This window comes from Mesoplodon densirostris, chromosome 2 (assembly GCF_025265405.1).
Source record: "Mesoplodon densirostris isolate mMesDen1 chromosome 2, mMesDen1 primary haplotype, whole genome shotgun sequence".
In the NCBI taxonomy this organism is placed as follows: domain Eukaryota; kingdom Metazoa; phylum Chordata; class Mammalia; order Artiodactyla; family Ziphiidae; genus Mesoplodon; species Mesoplodon densirostris.
The window spans coordinates 62,483,621-62,509,817 of record NC_082662.1 but is presented as its reverse complement, the minus strand read 5'-3'; the positions used below and the strand labels follow the sequence as shown (position 1 = coordinate 62,509,817).

General features: G+C 36.5%; 1 protein-coding gene across 1 annotated transcript in view; it reads left to right on the top strand.

The window, feature by feature from the left end:
- Positions 1 to 891: 891 nt before the first annotated feature.
- Positions 892 to 26,197, top strand: part of ANKRD13C (ankyrin repeat domain 13C) — an 81,910-nt gene continuing 56,604 nt past the window's right edge. The window contains exon 1 of the mRNA XM_060089962.1: positions 892 to 1,642. Within this exon, the coding sequence (XP_059945945.1) occupies positions 1,198 to 1,642 (445 nt within the window). The 5' untranslated portion in view covers positions 892 to 1,197. The remainder of the gene's footprint in view (positions 1,643 to 26,197) is intronic.

The following is a 26,197-nucleotide window of genomic DNA, read 5'->3' as shown; positions in this document are numbered from 1 at the left end:
GATAAACAGGTTAATATCTTTCGGACATTGCTAACTCCTCTGCCCTCCAGTTCCCAACAGCATTAGTTATTTTGTCAAGGTCAGATTTATGTTCTTCAGAATTTGACGCTAGGTCGAGGCTGGCCATGAACTAGTCCAGCGATATTCCGGTTACACAATTATTGTTTGCTATCCTTCAGGGTCCACTCCCCATGCTTTAACTCTGACGCCTGCCCGAAATTCATTCATCCGACAAATTTGAGTGACCTCCCCTCTCCCAGTCTGCTGAATAGCCTGTTATCCAGGGTCAGTCCCTAAACTTCTGTGGTGGCTTTTCTGACACTCCAACACTAAAATTTCCCTCTCCCCCCGCCACCCCACTGCTTTGTTTTTTCGTGCAACCCAGCACTCCGCATCCACTTCATTCGCAGTTACATTTTATAGTCAATTGCTTGACTATCTTTCCTTCTCTAACGAGCACCTTGGAGCCAGGAGTGGTGTTTTATAAATCTACTAGCAGAGTGTACGGCACGAAATAGGTGCTTAGCGAAAGTTTATTGAATGAGTGTCCTGTGCATTTCAGTGACATCACATCCTGTGTGCCTTGGCGTCAGTCAACACTCCTGAGGGAGGCCCAGAGGTCGCAGGGTTTGTCATTGTTTATAACGTGCATCGAATATCTCAAACGCAGGCTAAGGTTTCAGACGGCCCACAAGAAGCGCGGCCATCAGGACGCTGGATCCCGGTCTTTTAGTTCAGAGACTCCAGCTTGGGGCGAGAACCCATTGCCTCGGAAGCGCCGGCATTCTACAACCCTGGGAACAGAACCTGCAAGGGAGGAAGCAGGCAGCTCACTTATCGCGGTGTTTCCTCCCTCCTCCCTCCCAGGGAAGTTCTCGCGAGAGAAGCCAGGGGAAGATGGCCGTCGCCTGTTTTTCGGTGTGAGGCAGTGGCGGCGGCTGCGGCGGTGGGGACTGGGATTCTGGTGTCTTGGGCACCTGAACTCTAGCTCCCCCCAGCGAGCGCGCGTCCCTTCGTGCCTAGGCGAGAGCCGGCTCTTCCTCCGGGAGATGCGTTTGTCCCGGGCTCGGGGGCGCTCTGGGAGTTCATGCTGCGCTGGAGTATCCTGGCCACCGCTCTAATCGCCTTGTGCGGCCGCAGCGCAAGCTTCGTCGCCAGGGGTGAACCTCCTGGATCCCCTCTCTGCCCCTGGCGGCGATGACCGGGGAGAAGATCCGCTCATTGCGGAGGGACCACAAGCCCAGCAAAGAAGAGGGGGACCTGCTGGAGCCCGGGGATGAGGAAGCGGCGGCTGCCCTCGGCGGCACCTTTACCGGAGGCAGGATTGGCACAGGCAGCAGCAGCAAGGGCGGTAGAGCCTGTCATAAGATCTTCAGTAACCATCACCACCGGCTACAGCTGAAGACAGCTCCGGCCTCCTCCAATCCCCCCGGCGCCCCGGCCCTGCCGCTGCACAATTCCTCCGTGACTACCACCTCCCAGTCCCCGGCTCTTTTAGCAGGCACCAACCCCGTTGCTGTCGTCGCAGGTGGAGGCAGTTTCCCCGCACACTACCCGGTGCACGAGTGCGTCTTCAAGGGGGATGTGAGGAGACTGTCCTCTCTCATCCGCACGCACAATATCGGGCAGAAAGATAATCACGGTGAGGAGTGCTCGCCCCTGTCCACCTCTCCTTCCCAGAGCCTAGGTTGTGCCTCCCCAGGCCTCTGAAATCCTAACAGACCCTTCTTTCCTCTCTTTTGCCCACCATTCTAAGTCAAATGCCCGTAAATCTTGTAATAGCATGCCAGTGGTTTCGGGATTGGTTCTTGTGGGTGCGAAGGAATGTTTCTTCCTTGGCTACTTCAAACTCTTAGAAGCTGTTTTGTTTATGTTTGAGACAGGGCTTCAGTGTGTTGGTTCTTGACCATAAGAAATTTTAGATTGCCTCTCATCCAACCTGGTCATCATCCATTGTTTATTAAACTGTATCTTTTCTTCTTCAACCCCCCTACCCCCTTGGGATCTTGAATTTTGAACATATAAATTGCCCACCTCCCTTCATTGCCCAGGTACAAATCCCAACCTGACTGCAACTGGTTGTGATTTCTATGTGCCATCAGGTTGTCTGTTTCTCTTCTTTCTTTTTTCTTCTACTTTTAGGAAGCTTAGTTTGGTACAAAGTGTTTACACTTTGCAAATGCTCTGATTTCTGAAAGCCACAGTACAAATTTGTTGGCATTTGATACCTAGAGCATGTAAAGTGACTTCTGAGTGGCTAAGATTTTGCTGAAGTAGAGCTTAGAGTTTTTTGCTTGTTTTAGATAGATAATTGCTAATAATGTTTTATCTTGATGATCTGTGACTAAAAATAGTACTATGATTTTTCATAGTAACCTCATCATATCCTCCATGACAACATATAGTGTCATTTGTTATTCAAGGACTGTATTTCTACTTTTTGCTTTAATAGCTGAATTTTTTTCTGTTTCTTCTAAAAACATAATGTGACTGAGTTGACATTTAAGCCACAGTAAATTATGAAAACTATTGTCAGCACTGATATTTTCAACATTTGATAGGCCATTTTAAACTGGGTAGTTGGCAAATATTTTTAATAGCTCGGCTTTTAACTGAACGTGAGTATTGTATACATTCAGTTAGAACACACTCAACTCTGCTCAAAATAGTGTAACACATTAATGAAATACTTGCCTGTGGAATAACCTCCCTTAATTCTGTTGGACTCTAGGCTTCTTATGTACAATTAGGGCAAAAATCGCCATTAAAAAAAAAAAGTAAGATTTCTGTTGGTTGTATAATTCTCTAACTACTGCATTTGTATTCTGAATTTCCAATATTGTAAGAATTACTACCTCTCATTTATCAAAAATCAAATCCCCCAGAGTGTTCCTAAAAGCTGCACCCAGTTTTTCATTCCTACATTTAATTTATTTAATTACTTTACTATTGTTGCAACGACATAATATTGTTCGTTGATGGTAATTATATTCTAACCCTTTGGGAAACAGTTTTTAGTGGGAGATCTGTTGTAGCTTCAGGTTGTTTAGTTATTAGGACATTTTTCAGATTTGGTCTTCATAGTAGCTATTTATATATAGTTTATCTTATGGCCATTGCCTTTAAAATATAGAGTTCCATTACATTGAAATGTACCTGAAAACAGATAAAACTTTGTTTTTGAGAGTTGATTCCCTTTGAAAGACGAAAGAGGTGACTATGACTGACAAAGTATGTTAGTATAGTATGTTAGAACTGATTTTCTTGACTGATCACAGAAGGTACTGAATTGCAGGATTATTGGGCTTGCATATCTGTCATCTAGCATTTACGAGTTGGTTTGTTAAAGTACAAATTGTGTTCAAAGTAATTCGAATCCCGAATACCCTTGAACTCTTCCTTAGCCCACTGAAATTCTCTTTATAAGTCGTCTTGATATACTAAATGCTTGCATTGTACTTACCTGCCCTTACATTGTTGATTTTATTTTTTTTATTGACGTATAGTTGACTTACAATGTTTCAGGTGTACAGCAAAGCGATTCAGTTTTTTATATATATGTATTTTAAATTTTTTCAGATTCTTTTCCATTATAGGTTATTACAAGATATTGAGTATAGTTCCCTGTGCTATACAGTAGGTCCTTGTTGTTTATCTATTTTATATATAGTAGTGTGTATCTGTTAATCCCTAATTCCCAATTTATTACTCCCCCTTGCCCCTTTGGTAATCATAAATTTGTTTTTTATGTCTGTGAGTCTATTTCTGTTTTGTAAATAAGTTCATTTGTATCATTTTTTTAGATTTCACATATAAGTAATATCATAAGATATTTGTCTTTCTCTGATTTACTTAGTCTGATAATCTAGGTCAATCCATATTGCTGCAAATGGCAATTATTTCATTCTTTTTTATGGCTGAGTAGTATTCCATTGCCTATATATACCACATCTTCTTTATCCATTCATCTATCCATGGACATTTAAATTACTTCCATGTCTTGCTTATTGTAAATTGTGCTGCTATGAACATTGGTGTGCATGTATCTTTTCGAAGTAGAGTTTTCATCTTTTCTAGATATATGCCCAGGAGTGGGATTGATGGATCATATGGTAACTCTATCTTTAGTTTTTTAAGGAACCTCCATACTGTTCTTAAAGGCTGCACCAGTTTACATTCTGTTACATTGTTGATATTTTTGATGAATGTAACCAATGGTTCACATACCTGTGGAAAGTGTAATTGTTTTGCCTGCAATTTACATTCTCATCTCCTGCAGTGAAGACTCCTAAGGAAGAGTAGCTTCTATTTAATGTGCTACTTCTTTAATCTCCTTTTCCCCTGTAGCTGCATAATTTCCCTGCTATATTACATTACTTACGAAATTTTACTAACCTGGATACTTTAATCTTTTTAGATTATTTTTCCTTTCAAATTACAAAAGATAAATGCATTTTGAGTCAACCAACAAAAACAAGCTCTTTGTTATATTTGGATTGTTATAGCATGATGAGTACATAGCAGAATCATACACTCATACAGGTGCATAGCAGAGCCATACAATTATATCACATCATATGACATAGTTAGTTTTATATTCACTAGATGTTCCTTCCATAATGTAATGATGATGATCATCATCATCACAGATACCGCTTATTAAATACATCAGCACTATGCTAAGTGTTTACATACATTATTACATTTAATTCTCACAATAACCCTGCTATAAAGGGTAACTTTATCCTTGTTTTAAAGGTGAGGAAAGTGAAGCCTGGAGAGGCAAGGAAACTTTGCCAAAGTTGCATACTTAGTAAATAAGCTCCAAAGCTGGGAACTGAACTAACAGCAGGAACTTCAAAGCACATGATCAGCCTGTTTGTAAATATTTCTGTTGATCAGGATGCACTATTTTGCAAAGAAGTCAATTTTAATAATGTGTATGTGGCAATTTATGGCAAAGTTCTTTAATATATATTTCTCATTTAGTACTTGTAGAGAGAGAATGCCACTGAACAGCTCACAGAGATTTTCTGTAGAGCCCAAATCTCTCACTGTTGTTATGTTTCTTTTTATGTAATGGCACGGATAAATAGGCTACTTTGTCCACATGATAGCCCTTTAGGTATTTGACAAGCAAGAGCTATCATGTTCTCCTTATCTTCAGGTTAAACATTCCTAACTTCCTTATCCATTCTTCATATGACATGGTTTATAAAGTGCTAAGAATGGTCCCTGAAACACAGTAAATGCTATAGAAGTGTATTAAAAAAGTAAATGAAAATCTTAGTCATCTTCTTTTAGTGAAACTCTGGTTGTTAGTTCTTTCCTTTGAGGATGGTGCCCAGAACTAGCCTTAGTGTTGAAGCTATAGTAGCCTCATCAGCAAAGACAAAGAGACTATATTTATTGCTCTAAGCAATACACATTTAGTAATGTATATTAGTAAAGAGCATACATTAAATAATATAGTACAAGAGTATTTGGATTTTTAAATACTGTTTATTCTCAAGTAAGTGGCTGTCTTTCCGTTCTGTCCTTTCTCGTCCTTATTTTTTTTTTTAACCTCAAAACAAGACTTTACATTTATTAATTTTTATCTTGTTAATCTTGATCCTTTATCCTACCTACCTGGAAAGCTTATTGAATCCGAATTTGGTCACTATTTAGCTCACTGTTCATTAGCTCTTTCAGTTTGCAGTGATCTCTGAATTGAAAAACTGTTTTTGGTGTGTGAGTATGTATGTGTATTTACAAATTATTGTCAAATTGAGTAGGAGCAAGGATAGAGCTTTTTCTTTTATGGAAAAATGTTGAGTTTGAATTGCTTTTTCTAAGCCATCAATTATATTAAGGAATATTATATTTGGATCCAAACATATCTCTTGAAATATAAGTTAAATACAGTAACAGCCATAATATCATATATATACTGTGTTCAAATATGCCAATGATTTTGTCACATGGTATATTTAACAACAGCTCTTCTTGGGTGGGGAAAAAGATACATTAAGTGTACAAAAATTACTTAAACTTTATATCATTAGTATATCTTTAGTCATATGCCCTTTTTTTTTTTTTTAGTATAGGATTAAAGTTTAAGTCTAGGCTTTTTTTCACATTGAGTGTGAAGATTTTTCTGAATCCTTTTTTGCCATTGGTAGTTAAACAAAGCATCATGGTAACATGCTATTTTTTATAGTTGATGCTAATGATATTTACTTCTTTCCCTTTAGAACTGAGAAAGCTTATGAAGTTTATAGAAGACTTTCTTGATTTTGACTGCATCCTATTTGTTAAACTTGTAATTTTGTTTTTTCCCTTAATTGAGTCAAATATCTTTGGAAGTTAAGCACCTTATCTTGGACATTAGTCAGAAGCTTTTAGGGGCCAGAGTGACAAAAGTCCTTGATGTATGAATTGTTCAAACCAGCCTTTCCTAGATGTGAAAAATTTCTGATCTATTCTGAGAGGTTTGGCAGTTTCTACTGCCTTTAATTACATCGTCTGGCATGTGACAAGCCATCTTCTCTATACACAGTTAATTTTCATTTTTACTGAATTGTAGTGTAATCTTCTTGAAGCTATTTTACATAGTGATTAGAGATTTCAAATTTAAAATAAAAGTCAGTTTGAGAATATTCCTGCCAATGCAGGTAACTCAATGAAGTGATAAAGAAACGGTTAACTTGTGTCTGGTGGCTGACAGATTTCTTCAGACAGAGATTTTAAAACATCTTACGTTCAGAAAATTTAAAAATGTACATTTGAGAATGGAGGTGATAGGAAATCTTTTTGGTGCCCATACAATATGTTTATTTTGGCTTATTCTATATGAATTGATCTTTCTTTTGATATCATTTTCTCTGCTTCGTTTTTGTCCCTAACATTCATGATGGGTGATACAAGAGAATAAAGCACAATATGTCTGAGAAAAGGTGACTATAAAGGTAAACTTTGCATGGAAAAAAAAAATCTTGAAGTCTCAGGTGAACAATTTTAGTCAAGGGGCACATCTTTAAAAGAACACTAGTAGTTTTGTATCTGTCCTCCTCGTGTTTTGTAGTCTTTTCTGAATTTTGTTTTTGGAAGGCATACCTCATTTTCCCTTAGGAAAAAAAGTGGTTTCTGGAGGCCCAAGATAATCCATTAAAGTTTTATGCACTGTCACTGGGTATGAGGGTGATTTGGCTGTGAAATATGTCACTCCACTGATCCTGTGGGGTTGATTCAGTTGATCTTCATGACTGTATGAATAGAACCTTCTTCCTTTCACCTTTTCCTGCATGTTCATCTCCAACAGAATAGGACTCTCCTGGTGTTAAATGACTGTTTCCTGATGCCATCATCATTAGCACTATAGAACATGAACTGCTACTTGAAATTGTGATATGAACACATCTGCAGAGCTACCTCTGGAGAGCTGCCTTCATTGAACCACAGTAGAAGTAGGAAGTCTGACCTTCAAACTTTGGCAAAAAAGGAAGCAGAAGTGAGCAATTACTGATGATATTGTGTCCTGGGCATCGGCAATGAGGCAGGAGGATTCTGGAGGACTTATTGGAGAACTGAATATGTCTGTCCCAAGTTAATGGCATTCATAAGTCATAGAAATTTAAATGAAGAGTACGAGGTCATTGTCAGGGTGCTTTGTGTTCTAGAAAATGAATGTAGATTCTCAAAAATTGGATAGGGGCTGGAAAGACAAACAGTATATTCCTGTTCGTATACCATTTATTTCACTGGGGAGTGGTAGAAGATCAGTTTTAGAGCAAGACAGAAGCATGTCAAATGAGGGTAGGAAAAAGGGAAAAGGTCTCTTTTCTAACTGTTTAAAGATTATGAATGGTGTTAGTTATCAGGATATGTGAGGTTTAACTGTGTGGTTGCTTTTCATCTGTTCTTAAGCCTGTTAGTCTTGTTGATATCCCAAAGATCATCTGTAAAACTAGAAGGCTTTTTCTATATATGGAGTCAGATCTGAGTTTGAGACCATGCTTCTCTACAAACTGGTTTTTATGTAATTATACTATTTATTTAACTGCTGAAATAAGATGATATAATAATATCTATCTCTTGGGGCATTATAGTATTAAATGGGAGACCACACTTGAAAATATTTTAATGATGAAGGCTCATATCATAGTAATATCCATTAATATCAATATCTTGCTCTACTTTTGCTGTGACGTACCTTTCAGCAGAGGACATTCTAGTTTTTGAGGTTTAGTTAGGACTTCATTCAATTGAGGTTTTATCTGATTCTTGAATTGATACTGCTTATCAGTTTGCTAAAAGGTTTATTTGACTCTCCTGTCAGTCATCTTTCATCTACTACTTGTGTAACTCGGTTCAGTGCATTTGGATTCTTGGCTGTAGATATATGTCAGGTGTGTTAATTTATCCTCTCTTAATCAGCACTACGCTGACTTCTATAAAGCCACCTGTGCTGTGTTGCATATCTTCTTGGATATTGGTTGGCTTTCATAGAGAATCATGTGGAGACCTGCATTGTCCTGAGGTAAAATGCTTTTTGGAGAGTAAAAACAGATTTTAACACTATTCTAACGGTTCTTCATAGTTTTTTCCCCCCTTTTTTTGTTCATTCATTCCTTCACTTAACAGATATATACTGAACTCCCGATATGTGATAAACAGTGTTTTAGGTGCTGGGGTTACAGCAGTGAACAAAATGAACGAAGTCGTCCCTGCTGTCAGGGAGCTTACATTCTAATGGGGGAAGATAAATAATAAACGAACTAATAAAAATATGGTAAAGAGAATATGGCAGAAAAGAGTTTTAGGCAGAGAATTGCAAACACAAAAGTACCATGTTCAAAGAATAGTGTGGCTGGAACAAGGCAGAGTGTGGTAGGATATGGGAGATTTTTGAGACCGGGGTGTAAACATGTAGAACTTTTGTAGGCCATTGTTAAGGATTTTGGCTTTTACTTTGCGTAACATAGGAAGTTATTTGAGGGTTTTGAGTAGCCAGGTAACATGATCTGATTTTAAAAGGCTCTTTCTGGCTACTATATGAGGCAGAAAAGAAACCGGTTGGGGGGGCATGGGTCAATTTAACATGCTATTATAATAAGTGGGGGTAACTGGAAATAATGAGAAGGTAGAGCTGGTTAGGAGTCGATGATAGATTGAAAGTAATATGTGTGTGTGTGAGTTTTAGTACTATAGTACCATTTATGAGAGAAAGCACAAAAATTCTCCCTTTTTATTGCTTGCTTGGATGAGACTTGAAGATGTCTGTGGAAGCTGGAGCTGTGTTGGTTCTAGGACTTGTAATTTCCTGCTTTGCTCCCTCATCAGGGGGCACATGAAGTCAAAACTATTTTTGTAATAACCCAAAGTCATTGTTTGCCTTTTTCACAGCGCTGACATTTTCTCTGATGGTACAAAAGCAGTGGTGGGTAAAATTGTTGGAACATTAGCATGAATCAAGGCACCAAACTGCTAGTAGTCATTGTATTATTCACTGCCGTGTACTTGAAGTAGGAAAAAAAAAAAAAAAGCCAATTTCACAATGTCTTTGATGAAGGTGTAGAAATCGTTAATTTTTAAAGTCTTAATCTTGAGTACATTTTATATTCTTTGTGACATAATACGAATTATGCATAATGCTTTTCTGCTACATACTGAAGAGAAAAAAAGGGAGAACATTTGTGCAGTTGAATTGTAAGCCAAACTAGCTGCTTTTGTCATGGAACACCATTTTTATTTGAAAGAACAGCTTACACACAAACTATGGTTATCGCAATTTGGATATTTGGCATACATTTTCTGGAAATTGGATGAAGTGAACCTGTGACCTCAAGGAAAACAATTGACAGTATTTGTTGCCAATTAAAAAATTCAAGCTTTGAAATGAAATTTAGAATTTGGAAAACTTGTCTCTGTCACTGTAAGCTTGACAGCTTCCTAGTATTTAAAGACTGTTCTGGTCAGATTGGTGATATTACTAAATGTGATTCAAAAATTTTTGTATACTGAAATGTGTTGACATTTGGAAGATCTGCATAACTCAGTAAATCAGTATTTTTTAGACTGATCAATGCCTGATGTTACAAAACCATGCATCAGTAAAAGATCCATTCAAAGTGTAAGAGAAACCAATGAATTTCAGTGTACCACAGTACAAAAAATTTATTGATACGGTTTGAGATCTCACATGGCAACAAACCTTAAAGAAATAACCACTTACTAAGTTTTGGTGTAGTATCAAAGAATACCCCCAGTTATTTGGAAAGGCTGTTAAAATACTCCTCTTCTTTTTTCAAGTGCATATCGTCTGAATCTGGATTTTCTTCATATACTTCACAACAGCATTTACACCTGACTGAATGCAGAACCAGTTATAAAAACCCAGCTGTCTTCTATTAGGCCAGACATTAAATTAAATTTGTTTTTATTTTTAATTAAAAAATTTAAAATAGTACCACTCTTGTCATTCTTTTTGTTTTGTTTTGGAGAATTGAAATTTTTTTCATAAAAAAATTATATTAACATGTACTGGTTTTATTGTAATTTTAAAATTAATAAGGAAAAATTTTAAATAATTTTAATTTCTAACGTGGTGTAAATATCAATAGATTTATTCATATAAGAGATTTTTGGGATCTTCAGTAATTCTTAAGAGTATAATGGGGTCTTGAAACCAGAAAATTTGAAATCTGTTGGTATAGTAAAAAGAATACTGATTTTAGAATCATGACTCCCACAATTTCTGGATATGTAATTTTAGGAAATTACTTAACCATTTTTAGACGTATTTTTCTTATGACATGTGAAATAGGAATAATCTTTGTCTCACAGAGTTAGGGAGCAAATTAAATAAGATATCTAAAGTATACAGCGTAGTGCTGGGCACATAGTATATAATGTATGCCCTGTAAATGCCAGCCATTTGGTTGATAATTTGCGTACTTTAAGACTGTAGTGGTCTTAATATTACTGGAATGTTTTTTACTCATTTAACAAAACAGAGTTCAGTTTTGTTTACCAAGTTAGAACCAAGGCATCCAATTTCAGATTTAAAAGTATATTTTGGGGCTTCCCTGGTGGCGCAGTGGTTGAGAGTCCGCCTGCTGGTGCAGGGGACATGGGTTCATGCCCCGGACAGGGAGGATCCCGCATGCCGCGGAGCCGCTGGGCCCGTGGGCCATGGCCACTGAGCCTGCGCGTCCGGAGCCTGTGCTCCGCGGCGGGAGAGGCCACAACAGTGAGAGGCCCGCGTACTGCAAATAAATAAATAAATAAATAAATAAAAGTATATTTTGAAAAGTTAACGGAGAAAGTTATTTTAAGTTTTTAGTGTCCTTTGTGTAACAAATTAGTTTAAGCAGTAGGTTGAGGACTTAGAAAACTGAGGGGATAGTAGGTGAAGGGTCAAACTAGGATACTTGAGCGCTTAGTTTCATGATACATTTAGTCAGTAAAGTAAATGTGGTATTGGGTAGATAATGATGTTGATGAAGATTATTTTGCGTTTAAAATATTGAAATCATAGCATGACATTTGGCATCCTTGATTGTAAGTAGTATGTATTTCTGATTATGTTCTTACCTTAAAGTGAGAGGGACTGGATTGTTGAACTCAAAGTCATTTCTAGTTCATAAATCTTTTGAAATCGTGATTAATTTGGACTAGTAATGGGAAGTTTTATTTGTAACTTAAGTAGGTGCTGAGGCTTTTACCTTTTCATCTATATGTTCTTGGAGGGTTTAAGAAAACAAAGAGTACTTATCTAGGTGCATAAATGCCTTGGTTTCTTCACTTGTATGCTCTGTCTAGACTCTGGTAGGTTTTCCTTAATTTGTGTAATTTTTTGAATAGTTACTATGTTCACATGCTACAAAAGTATAAAAAGATGTAAAAGGATATGATGTAAAAATAAAATTTCTTTCCCACCCATCTTTATCCACCCAGTTATCCTCTTTGACAGCAGCTAGTGTTATTAGTTCCTTGTTTTCTTTTTCTGCTACCATTTAGAACATGGTACTTTTTTTTTCTCCTGAAAGATAGGGAAGTGAAGAAAGAGCTATTACAACCTTTCCTACTATTAGGACAAAAATGGATATTCAGAAATTTATATGTTTGATTTTAAATTTCCTTCTCTTTTCTTATTTTTAAATTTATATATCCAGCCTCGACTTCTCCTTGGAGTTCCAGATTTTATAATTATCTCCACTTGGGAATCTCAGAGATATTTCAAAATTTATTTGTTCAAAATGGAGTTATCATTTTCCACTTCCCACCTGTCTAGTAAATCACATCATTTAGCTATCCAGTTCTCAAGCATCAATCACTGGGATCATTCTTTGTCTTACCCCCTCTTTTTACCCATACATGTCTAATTAACAAGTTATTTTGAATCAGTCTACTTTCTGTCTCTGCGGCTACCACTTTGAAACCAACCAATTTTTTTTTTTTTTTTTTGCGGTATGTGGGCCTCTCACTGTTGTGGCCTCTCCCGTTGCGGAGCACAGGCTCCGGATGTGCAGGCTCAGCGGCCATGGCTCACGGGCCCAGCCGCTCCGCGGCATATGGGATCCTCCCGGACCGGGGCACGAACCCGTATCCCCTGCATCGGCAGGCAGACTCTCAACCACTGCGCCACCAGGGAGGCCCTAGACCAACCAATTTTTATTATCTTTTCCCTGGAATACTGCATCAGACTCATAACTAGTCTTCCTATGTCCCCTTCCATTCCATTCTCTGTATGTTAAGAATAGTGATCTTAAAATGTAATTTGTATCATGTCATGTCCCTGCTCAAGGTCCTTTAATGCCTTCTCCACTTAAAAGTAAGTTTATATTTTTTACCATATGTTATAGAACCCTGCATGATCTAGCCCTTTCTTACTTCTCTGATATAATCTTTTATCAATCCCTCCTTTTTTTCTATGTCTGGCCATACTTATTTTCTTTCAGTTCCTTGAACATGCCAGCTTATTTCTGGCCTCTGTCTGGAAAGCATTTCTACTCATTCTTTGATTTCATAGTTCTTACTTAGCTTTTAGATCTCATTTTAGAGAGATTTTCCTGACTTAAATATCAAAAAGTATGTCTGTCCTTATTATTTTCAGCCTTAGCCTTTTATTTTTCTCAACACTTACAATCTATTTTGTTTAATTTTATACTTCTCTTTCTTTATGAATATAAACTCCATGAGGGCAAGAATTTTTTTTTTGGCTTTTTTTTTTATTATTAGTTTCTGCTTTATAACAAAGTGAATCAGTCATACATATATATCTGTTCCCACATCCCTTCCACGAGGGCAAGAATTATTTCTAGCTTATTAGTGGTTGAATCTCTAGTGTCTAGCACTATGCCTAGCACATAGTGATCTTCAGTAAATATTTATTGAATGGAAATGAATGGATTTTCCTTCTGGGTAAAATGTTGGAGAAATAACAGAACCTATGAACTCCTTCTAACTTTGTATTGAAATACAATGATAACTCTAGAATCAAGTAAACTAGATAATGAGAGAAATTTTCAATAATAGTAATGTAGTGTGATTACATATAGAAATTATATTGATGAATGACAGGTGTTCTATCCTGTCACCTGTAATGTGACATGAAACCCTTAGTGATTAGAGCATTGGTCTACAAACATTTCATTAAAGGGCAAGATAGTGAATATTATAGGCTTGCAGGCCATACCATTTGTTGCATGAAAGTAGCCATAGACAGTTCATAAACAATCAGCATGTGGCTGTGTTCCAGTAAAACTTTACGTCGTCCCTGAATTAGAGGATGAAGAAGTTTCTAATATGGGAAACAGATGGCAGGAGTAAGTTTGTGCCCGACAGCAAGCTTACCCTTTCTTCCTGCCTTCATTTATTGTTATCATTAAGATTTATAACAGTAGGAAAAAAATAAAACTTTTTCTGGTACCATATTTTGAATAGAGAAATTCACACTAGAGAAGCAAGTGGGCAAGAGAGCTTATTTTAGTTGAGAGCTAGATTAACCTTGGTGATGGTTGTTAAGGAACAATAAATCCAGTAAAAAGTCCTTTTTAGGGCTTCCCTCGTGGCGCAGTGGTTGAGAGTCCGCCTGCCGATGCAGGGGACACGGGTTTGTGCCCCGGTCCAGGAGGATCCCACATGCCGCGGAGTGGCTAGGCCCGTGAGCCATGGCCGCTGAGCCTGCGCGTCTGGAGCCTGTGCTCTGCAATGGGAGAGACCACAACAGTGAGAGGCCCGAGTAACGCAAAAAAAAAAAAAAAAAAACAGCCTTTTTAAGGAAGACTTTTTCTTTTAAAATTATTAGGAGAGTGAATAAGTTTTTACTTATCGGCCACCTATCTCTTATTTATCTTTAAACAGCTTTATTCTGATATAATTCCTATAGCATGCAGTTGAACCATTTAAAGTGTACCATGAAATGGTTTTTGGTATATTCAGAGTTGTGCAGCCATTACCACAATCACTTTGAGAACATTTTTATCACCTTAAAAAGAAATCATGTATTTTTTTTTCCTTTCACTGCCCACCACTCCATTTCCTCCAGCCCTAGACAATCTCTAATCTACTTTCTGTCTCTTTAGATTTTATTATTCTAGACACTTCATGTAAATGGAAATCACACAATCTGTGGTCTTTCACTTAGCACATTGTTTTTTAAGGTTCATTCATGTTGTAGCATGTATCAGTATTTCATTCCTTTTTATTGCTGATTAAGATTACATTGTATGGATGTACCTCATTTTGTTTGCACATTCATCAATTATTGGACATCTGAGTTTCTACTTTTTGGCTATTATGAGTAATGCTGCTATGAACACTTGTATATAAGTTTTTGTGTGGACATGTTTTCATTTTCTTGGGTATATATCTTTTGCTGGGTCATGTGATAAGTCTGTGTTTACCATCTTAAGGAACTACCAAACTGTTTTGCAAAGTGGTTGCACTATTTTACTGGTCCAACAGCAGTGTTTGAGGATTTCAGTTTTTCTTCCTTGCCAACACTTGTTATAGCCATCCTAGTGAGCATAAAGTTGTATCTCTTTATGGTTTTGATTTGTATTTTCTTAATGGCTAATGATTTTGAGCATCTTTTCATGTGCTTTTTGGCCATTTGTATATCTTCTTTGGAGAAATGACTATTCATATATTCCCATTTTTAAATTGGGTTGTCTTTTTATTATTTAGTTGTAAGAGTTTATTTAGAGTATTAGAGTCTCATAGGAAAGTGCTTAAATATCAGCTTGTTCTTTTAGCTTCAGAGTGTAGAGGAGTTTCTGCTATTTATTCTCTTGAATGTTGAGAGGATAGTGAGGGCAATATGCTTGTCCTTTCCCATATTAGATCTGAATAAATCATTTCAGGATGGATGAGCAGAAAAAAAAATCCATTTGAGAGTCTTTGGAAAACAGTTATTATAAAAGAAGCATCATGGGCTTCCCTGGTGGTGCAGTGGTTGAAAGTCCGCCTGCCGATGCAGGGGACACGGGTTCATGCCCCAGTCCGGGAAGATCCCACATGCTGCGGAGCGGCTGGGCCCGTGAGCCATGGCCGCTGAGCCTGTGCTCCGCAGTGGGAGAGGCCACAACAGTGAGAGGCCCGTGTGACGCAAAAAAAAAAAAAAAAAGAAGCATTATAAGTATCCTGAAGATACTGTTAGGAATACTATAAGAAATAGAGGAAAAGTTTAGAAAATAATTGCCTTGTTTTTCAGTAACACATAAAACAGTTTGTTTCTTTAAAACTGTTAAATAGTGATGTGGAGAAACAGTCCAAATTATGAAGATACTATGGAAATTTTAAAATATATAATCACTGCATTAAAATGATCTAAATTGAGTACAGAAAGTAAAGTCTTGACAGTAAAGAAAATTGAATGAGTGATGTACAAAAATAATTTGAAAGCAAAGACTGTAGAGGAAAAGGAGACAGATTAAAAGAATGAAGGACAAGTTATAAATATGGACTTTACATGTGTAGATTTTATTCTATGAATAATATGAATTTCCAGAGAATAAAACAGAAGAAATGGATCAGAGGCAACACCCAAAGCTATAAATAAAGAAGAAAACTTTTTTTATCTAAACTTTGTTCTGATTCCAAAGTTAGAGCTCATAATTTGTTCCAGAGAAAATTAATGAAAAGAGATCTGCATATCTTCACGCTATATATTTTTTTTAATTGCCCGAGCAGCGTGGCTGGTGGGATCTTAGTTCCCCCGACCAGGGATTGGACCCAGGTCCTTGGCAGTGAAAGTGCAGAGTCCTAACCACTGGACTACCAGGGAATTCCCTCTTCGTGCTATTTTAAAATCGAATGAATCCTACATATATACAAGTAAAAAGCACAGATTACTATAATATTGAACTAAAATGTATATCAATTTGGCCTCAGACCTCGCCAATGTTAGAACATACTTGATACACCATCTGCCAACTGTAGAATTCTTTCTAGCCAAGTATTCATTTGTGAAAGCAATAGTAACATTCTAGAAAATAGACCAACCATCATGATATCATTCCTGAAAAATATTATTCAAAGAAGTATCTCAGGTTGGAAGGGTTAAATGACTAACCCAAGAAAGGAGATGTGTCCAAAAAGGACTGATAATGAATTTTAAACCAGTTAAATATACCATAGATAAGTCTAAAAATTAAAGCAAATATGATTATAATCCTGAGAGCAAATTTCCAAACCCCCCCCCAAAAAAACCCCAAAAAAACAATCTGCTTCAAATTTTGAGAGACATGTAATCTATAATGAGTAAGGAAATGGTTTATAACCACTGATTAAATTAGTGAAACAAAAATGGAGCTAGAGGAGACATAAAAGTACTGAACTCTTTACAATTGCATCAAAAAGAATAAAATACCTAGGAATAAACATACTTAAAGAGGTTAAAGACCTGTACTAGGAAAACTATAAGACACTGATGAAAGAAATTGAAGATGACACAAACAGATGGAAAGATACACCATGTTCATGGATTGGAAGAATTAATATTGCTGAAACTGCTATACCACCGAAAGCAGTCTACAGACTCAGTGCAATCCCTATCAAAATACTAAGGGCATTTTTCACAGAGCTAGAATGAATAATTCTAAAATTTGTATGGAAACAAAAAAGACCCCGATTAGCAAAGGCAATCTTGAGAAAGAAGAACAGAGCTGGAGGGATCATGCTCCCTGACTTCAGACTGTACTACAAAGCTACAGTAACCAAAATAGTATGGTACTGGCACAAAAACAGACATGTAGATCAATGGAAGAGAATAGAGGGCCCAGAAATAAACCCACGAACTTACGGTCAATTAATCTATGACTTTGTCATAGGAGGCAAGAATATACAATGGAGAAAAGATAGTCTCTTTAATAAGTGATGCCGGGAAAACTGGACAGCTACATGTCAAAGAATGAAATTAGAACGTTCTCTAACACCATATACAAAAATAAACTCAAAATGGATTAAAGACATAAATGTAAGACCAGAAATCATAAAGCTTCTCAGAAGAAAACATAGGCAAAACACTCTTTGACATAAATAGTAGCAGTTTTTTTTGGATCTGTCTCCTAAAGCAAAGGAAAAAAAAGCAAAAATAAACAAACAGGACCTAATTAAACCTGAAAGCATTTGCATAGCAAAGGAAACCATTGACAAAATGAAACGGCAACCTGTGGAATGGGAGAAAATATTTGCAAGTGATCTGACCAACAAGGGGTTAATATCCAAAATATATAAACAACTCATATAACTCAACATCAAAAAAAACCCAATTGAAAAATGAGACAGAAGATCTGAATAGACAGTTTTCCAAAGAAGACATACAGATTGTTAACAGGCACATGAAAAGATGTTCAACGTTGTTTAATCATCAGAGAAATGCAAATTAAAATCACAATGAGATATCGCCTCACACCTGTCAGAATGGCTATCATCATAAGGAACACAAATAATAAAACAACTATACTCCAATAAAAATTAATTTAAAAAAACCACAAATAACAAATGTTGATGAGGATATGGAGAAAAGGGAACCCTAGTACCCAGTTGGTAGGAATGCAAATTGGTGCAGCCACCATGGAAAACAGTATGGAGTTTTCTCAAAAAACTAAAAATAGAACTACCATATGACCCAGCAATTCCTCTCTTGGGTATTTATCTGAAAAAAGCTGAAAGCAGTAATTCAAAAAGATACATGCACCCCAATGTTCATAGCAACATTCTTTACAATTGACAAGATATGGAAGCGACCTAAGTGTCCATCAACAGAAGAATGGATAAAGAAGATGTGGTTTACATACAATGGAGTATTAGCCATAAAAAAAGAATGGAATTTTGCCATTTGTAACAACATTGATGAACTTGGAGGGTATTGTGCTAAGTGAAATAAGTCAGAGAAAGACAAATACTATATGATATTACTTATATGTGGAATATAAAAAGTAAACTAGTGAATATAACAAAAAAGAAACAGTCACAGATATACAGAAGAGTCACAGATATAGATACGGGGAGAGGGAAAGGGGGACAAGAAGAGGGTAGTGGATTAAGAGGTACAGACTACCATGTATAAAATAAATAGGCTACAAGGATAATAATACAGGGAATATAGCCAATATTTTAAAATAACTATAGGTGGAATATAACCTTTAAAATTGTGAATCATTGTGTTACACACCAACTATACCTCAGTAAAAAAAAGTCCAGACATCTTCATTTGTTGTAATGGGAATCAAAAGTATAGTTTACTTTTTTACTTTGAGTGTTAGATAAGTATGAGTTTAAAAATGTGTTCTAAAAAGTGTTAGTTTGCTATAAATAGAATTTAAAATCTATAATCTGTTATTGTGGAAGATGAATTTTAAAAGTCCACATTAAAAAAAAAAAGTAGAAAAGCAAAGCCACAGGACTTAAAAAACAGAAGTCTCCAAAAGTATGATTGTGCCAAATAAAGCTTTATATTCCCATATTATGTTAGTAATGATTCTTGGATTTACAAGTGATAGAAACTCATTGCAAACTAGTTTAAGCCCCGAAGTATTTACTGATTCATATAACTGAAGATGATAGGGTAGGAGACAATAGTGACATGATTGTATCCAAATTTCCTGCAGTATCATCAGGACTTTTGTTGGCTGCGGGGCGGGTATTGTACAATTTGTTAGATCTGGTGTTACGTAGAATTTAATTCTTCCCTCTTGCAGTTGGGCTTTCTTCTGTCAGAGTTCTTCAACCTCTACACTTGACATTTTGTGCTGGATGATTCTGTGTGGTGGGAAGCTATCCTGTGCACTATAGGTATTTAGTAGCATCCCTGGCCTCTAGATGCCATTAGCACCCCCCACTCTCCAGTTTTGACAACCAAAAATGTGCCAGACATTGCCACATATCCTCTGGGGGATAAAATTGTCCCTGATTGAGACCTGCTAATCTATATGGTAGAGAATATGCAGTCTCATACTCAGAACCTTAAAGTACTAAGGTTCCAGTGGCAAGAGACAGTTTTCCTCACTGGCTCAAGTACAAAAAAAAATTGCAGAAAAGAACCTTGACCCAGGTGGGAATTGTGCCCTTCCCTGAAACAATTTTCTAATTAGGTATCAGACTAGTTGGGTTTGTGTCATGTGTCTTCCCTGGTTCATGTACTTAAGGTATGGCATTTGTTACTAAGAGAAAGGAGTAGTGAAGAAATTCCAAAAGTAACAACGATGACATCTACTAACTAAAAGGGAAGAAAAGGACTTTCACACATACTTGAAGGAGAAGAGTGAAAAATGGAAATTTTATTGTTGAGTCAATGGTAAAGAAAAGAAAGCTATGAATCCTCAAGATTAATTGCTAATAAAATTGAATTTGAGGTAAAAATGATTTAAAAGTGCTAAGAAAGTAATTATATTTTTTTTTTTTTTTTTTTTTTTTTTTTTTTTGCGGTATGCGGGCCTCTCACTGTTGTGGCCTCCCCCGTCGCGGAGCACAGGCTCCGGACGCGCAGGCTCCGGACGCGCAGGCTCAGCGGCCATGGCTCACGGGCCCAGCCGCTCCGCGGCATATGGGATCCTCCCAGACCGGGGCACGAACCCGTATCCCCTGCATCGGCAGGCGGACTCTCAACCACTTGCGCCACCAGGGAGGCCCAGTAATTATATTTTGATAGAAGTTATGATCGTTAGCACTTATAAAAGTATTGCATCTTTATGCACTAATCAAAAAAGTATAAAAAGTAGAAAGCAAATTATTAATGAAGATGGAGAAAAGTTAACACATAAAATCAAAGTAGAATTTCTGCCTCTAGTAATGAACTAGATAATGAGGACAACTCTTCTTTAGAGGGCAATAAGAATAAAATATTCTACTTTAAGGGCATTGGAGATCTAATGAGGTAGGAAGGAATACTGGGCCAAGATCTGGCAGAAGATGGAAATCCAAAGATGCAAATCTAACATTTGAGGTTATTTTTCCCCAGCAGCTTTTGTGAATCCAGAAGAAGCAGTTAAGAGGCTGAGCGGTACTTTTGACAGCCTTGGTGAGCTAAGAGGACAAAAGATAGAGGTCAGGGCCTACCAGGTGTGGGGTATCTGTTAAACATGCTGCTTTTGGGGATGGAAACTTGAAGAGCTGCAGCTTAGGAATAAGGTTGAACTGCAGGTAAATCAGCTCTGATATAGGTTGAAGCATAGCTTTGAGTCATTTGTGAGGGCCAGAAAAAAAATGTCAATCCCTGGATTAGTCTAGTACCCCCAGCCACATGTCAGAAGCAAATAAAAGGCTCTGTAGAATTTGTTTCTTAGGCTTCAAGATTTTTGCAGAAGGAGTTAACTAAATATGTTCAACATACAATTAAAGATGACCAGCATTATAGGAAAACTAGACAACATGAATGAGAACCAGAGAGAAGCAATAAGAGAAACAGAGCCATCAGAGCTTCATTTATTATAATTATTACTAGACAGACTTTATTTTTTATTTATTTACTTATTTAATAGAAGTATAGTTGATTTACAATGTTGTGTTAGTTTCTGGTGTACAGCAAAGTGATTCAGGTATACATATATATATATTCCTTTTCAGATTTTTTTCCATTGTAGTTTATTACAAGATTGAATATAGCTCTCTGTGCTATACAGTAGGACCTTGTTGTTTATCTATTTTATGTATAGTAGTTTGTATGGACAGAGATTTTAAATAACAATGTTTATTATGTTCTTGGGGATGAGAGACAAGGTTGAATATTTTAGTGGAGAACTGGAAACTATGAAAATTGAAGTAACATATTTGGAAAATAATTCAATGGAAATTTCCAAATGGAAATATATAATAACTGAATTAAAAACTAAATAAATGGGCTTAATAACAGTTTAGAGCCTGAAGAAGACAGAACTCATGATCTTGGAAATATGTCAGGAGAAAATATCTACAATGAAAAGGGGAAAGAAATTTCTTAAAAATTAAAAATGATAAGAGCAGTTCTATGTTAATTGAACCCCAAGAGAGAAGAGAGAGAATATGGGGCTAAAGCAATATTTGAGGAGACAGTTGCTGAGAATTTTCCAAAGTTGATGAAAGACACCAATTCAGAGATTTAAGAAGTCCAACGCAAGTAGAATAAAAAAAGGATTCCACATTGGAGTGAAATGGCTGAAAAAAAAATCTTAAATGCAGCCAGAGAAGTCACATTACTTGAAAAGGATCAGTAGAAATTCCTGCAGCTGACTTCTCAACAAAAAAGAAAACCATAAGACTACATAGAATACTGAAGAAAATAACAGCCAATCAAGAATTATATACCCTGTACAATATCCTTCGAAGTTGAATAAACATTTACAATAAAAAACCTAAGAGAATTCACTTATCAGACCACCACTAAAAGAAATACTGAAGAATGTGTTTCAGATAGAAGAAAAATGATTCTAATGGAAGGCTAGAGAGGTAGGAAGGAATGAAGAGCAATAAAAGTGGTAAGAAATCTTAAATGAATATTGATTCTATAAGGTACAAATGAAGACTCATGGCACTAGATAACAGCATATAAATCTGGATGGAGGGAATGAAGTTAGTGTTCTAAGGTCGATGACTTGCTTTCAAGAAGGGAATGTGCCATTTAACATTAGACTTTGATAAATCAAGGATGCATATTTGTAAACTCTAGAGCTGTGCTGTCTAATAGAAAGCCAATGCAAACCACATTTATAACTAAGTTTTTTAATAGCCACATAAAATAGAAGTAGGTGAAATTAATTTTAAATACTACATTTTACTTAACCTAAAATATCCAAAACATTATTTTAACATGATGATCAATATAAAACATTATTGAGATATTTTACATTCTTATTTTTCATACCAAGTCTTCAAAATCCCACTTGTGGCACATCTCAGTTCAGACTAGCCACATTTCAAATGCTCGGTAACCACATGTAGCTACCATATGGGACAGTGCATCTCTAGGATAACTACTAAAAGAATAGTAAAATAAAAAAATATATACCTTCCATCCACAGATAAAAAAACAAAATAGAATAATGAAAACAATCAATTTAGAAGAAGGTAAGAAAGATGAGAAAAAGGAACATGGAACCAGCAGGACAAATAGAAAGCACAAAGCTGGATGGTAGACTTAAACTCCAATAATATCAGTAAGTATAACATATGAAATTGGATTAAATGCTCTGGTTAAAAGACAAATATTGTCTTACTGTATGAAAAAACACCCAACTACATACAGTTGGAAACACATCTGAAATATAACAATATGTAAAAATTGAAAGTGAGAGGAGTGAAAAATATATTTCATGTAAATATCAATCAAAAAATTTGGAATAGTTATATTAACATCATAGTAGGTTTTAAAGCAGAAAACATCTGAGATAAAGAGAGGTGCTTCAAGATGAAAATCATTTGTTGAACTAGGAAAGTATAAGGATTTGATTTGTACTTAGTAACATAGCTGAAAATATATCAAGCAAAGTTCCTAGAAGTACAAGAAGACATAGAAACCCCCAATTACAGTGGGATATTTTTAAGATTCTTCTTTCTTAAACAAGCTGACAAAAAACCAATAAGGATATAAAAGATATGAACAACACAAACTGGATCTAATAGGTTTATATGAAATGCTGTACCCAAAACCCTTAGGATACATGTTCTTTTCAAGGTTACAGAAAACATTTACAAAAATTGACCAAACTTGACCATAAAGCAACTCTCAACATGTTTCACATTGAGATTATACTGAGTCTGTTCTCTGATCACAGTGCAAGTAAACTAGAAATTATTAATAAAAAGGTAAATATACTAAGAAATGGTAAAAAAATCCAGCATTTAAGAATCTATTTCAAGAAATTAGAAAAAGAACAACTTAACTTGCTTAATTTCCCAAGTTGAGTCTATTTTACCCAAATAACATAGAAGAAAAGAAGTAATAAAAGAGCAAGAATTATTGAATTAAAACAGACATTAAGTAGCAACATGCCAAAACTTTGTTCTTTAAAAAAGTGCATAAAATTAATAAACCTCAGACTGATCAAAGAAAAAACAGAAGTAACAAATGTGAATGAAAAGTGGGGCATCTGCATAAATTTTAATGTCATTAAAAAATCATGGATATTGTGAACAAAATGTATGACAATAGGTGACAATTTATATGACATGGACAGAATCCATGAAAAATTTAATTTGTCAAAATGCACACAAAAAGGAATTAGAAAACATAAGTACTCTTGTTACTATTAAAGACAATGAATCCATAATAAAAATGTTCACTCAAAGGAAACTCCAGGGCTAGATGGTTTTACAAGTGTATTCGTGTAAACATTTAGGAAAAATAACACCAAAAGTTTTACAATTACATTACTTAATTATGGAAACATTTGAGTTTGCAACCCTTGCCTAAGGTAATGCCTGTTGCGTTTTAGTGATCAGGTTTCTGTAACTATTTGATATTTTTAAGGTTTGTTTCTATAGTCAGAACTTTTTCTTGTGCCTTCATTATGAATGCTTATTGACTATTTTGAATGTAAGATGTGTATTGGAAGCATTTCATATACATAAATGAACAAAATATGTATCTAGTTATCCTGAGGTTAATGTCTAATGAAGGTGACAGATGTTTACACAAAAACTTAAAAGTACAGTTTAGTGTGAAAAGTGCTGCAATAAAAAGATAGGTATAGGGCCTCCCTGGTGGCGCAAGTGGTTGAGAGTCCGCCTGCCGATGCAGGGGATACGGGTTCGTGCCCCGATCTGGGAGGATCCCATATGCCGCGGAGCGGCTGGGCCCGTGAGCCATGGCCGCTGAGCCTGCGCGTCCGGAGCCTGCGCGTCCGGAGCCTGTGCTCCGCAACGGGGGAGGCCACAACAGTGAGAGGCCCGCATACCGCAAAAAAAAAAAAAAAAAAAAAAAAAGATAGGTATAGAGGGCTTTGGGAGCAGTGCAGAGGGACATCTGATTGTCTAGAGAAGACTTCAGTGAATAGGTGATGTTTGAGCTAAACCCTAAAAGGTGAGTATTAACTTGCCAGGCAGATCAGGAAGGAATATTTAGGGAGGATTAATAAAATGTGTGTAGAATATCGAGAACCTGGCTTATTGGAGAATTTATTGCATGCAGTTCAGGTGAAATACAGGGTAAGGAAGAAAATAGGAGAAGAAAGGTAGGTAAGGACATATCTCAAGAACCTTTTATGCCATGTTAAGGATAAAATATGGACCACTTCCAGCCTTTTAAGTGGAACTGTAACATGGTCAAGTTTTTGTTTTAAAATTATTATTCCAATACAGAGAGGAGATTGAAATGGGGCAAAACTTGAGGCAGGGAGACTTGAAGGTTGTTGCAGTAGATATTCAGGTAAGGTGATGAGAGCTTAAACTAGAAAAGAGGTGGGAATTAAGAATGATAGTCCGAAGTAAAGGCTTTGGTTTTGGCATAGTATTGAGCTTTTGTTTCTGGCACCAATTTGTCAACAAGTTTGTTTACTTTTTATGACTGCTTTTTGGTTTTTTTTTTTTTTTTTTGCTGTACGCGGGCCTCTCACTGCTGTGGCCTCTCCCGTTGCGGAGCACAGGCTCCGGACACACAGGCCCCGCGGCCATGGCTCGCGGGCCCAGCCGCTCCGTGGCACGTGGGATCCTCCGGGATCGGGGCACGAACCCGCGTCCCCTGCATCGGCAGGCGGACTCTCAACCACTGCGCCACCAGGGAGGCCCTGCTTTTTGGTTTTGATAAATTGTCATAGAATGTGAATGCAAACTTATGAAAATAGTTTAATATTTAGAAAAGGTGGAAGACGATCTTATTCTAGACCAATCAAATTGGAAATTTATACTTATACATGTGGATTTCTTTTCTTTTTTTCTGGAGCTGATCAGAAACAAAATAAATGTTTAGAATAACAAGGTACTGTTTTTAGTAAAACAGAAAATGTGTATCTTCTACAGACCCACCTAGGATTTAGCATTTTGAGACAGAAGAAATTGTTTACCTTTGCAATATACTTTTTTTTTAATTGAAGTATAATTGGCATACAACATTTTATTACTTTCAAGTGTATAACAATGATTTCATGTTTGTATATAGTGAAATGATTACCACAGGAAGTCTGGTTAATATCCATCACCATACATAGTTCAAAATATTTTTTTTCTTGTGATGAGAACTTCTAAGATCTACTCTTAGCAACTTTCTAACATGCAGTATAATAATAGTCATGCTGTATATTACATCCCTATGACATTTTTTTGACTGAAGGTTTGTACCTTTTGATTCTCTTCACCCATTTTGCCTACCCTCCCATTCTCCACCTTTGGCAACCACCAGTTCATTCTCAGTATATATGTGTATTTAAAAGATTCCACATGTAAATGAGATAATACAATATTTGTCTTTATCTGACTTATTTCACTTAGCATAATACCGTCAAGGTCCATCTCTGTTGTTACAGATGGAAAGATTTTATTCTTTTTTTTAATGGCTGAATAATATTCCACTGTGTGTGTGTGTGTGTGTGTGTGTGTGTGTGTACACATACACACTGATTTTCTTTATCCATTCATCTGTTGATGGACACTTTGCTTGTTTCCATATGTTGGCTGTTGTAAATAACGCTGCAATGAACATGGGGGTGCATATATTTTTTCCAGTTAGTGTTTTCATTTTCTTTTATTTATTAAAACTTGAGGACTGGGATTGGGTCTTATTGATATTTATGAGCAAGGA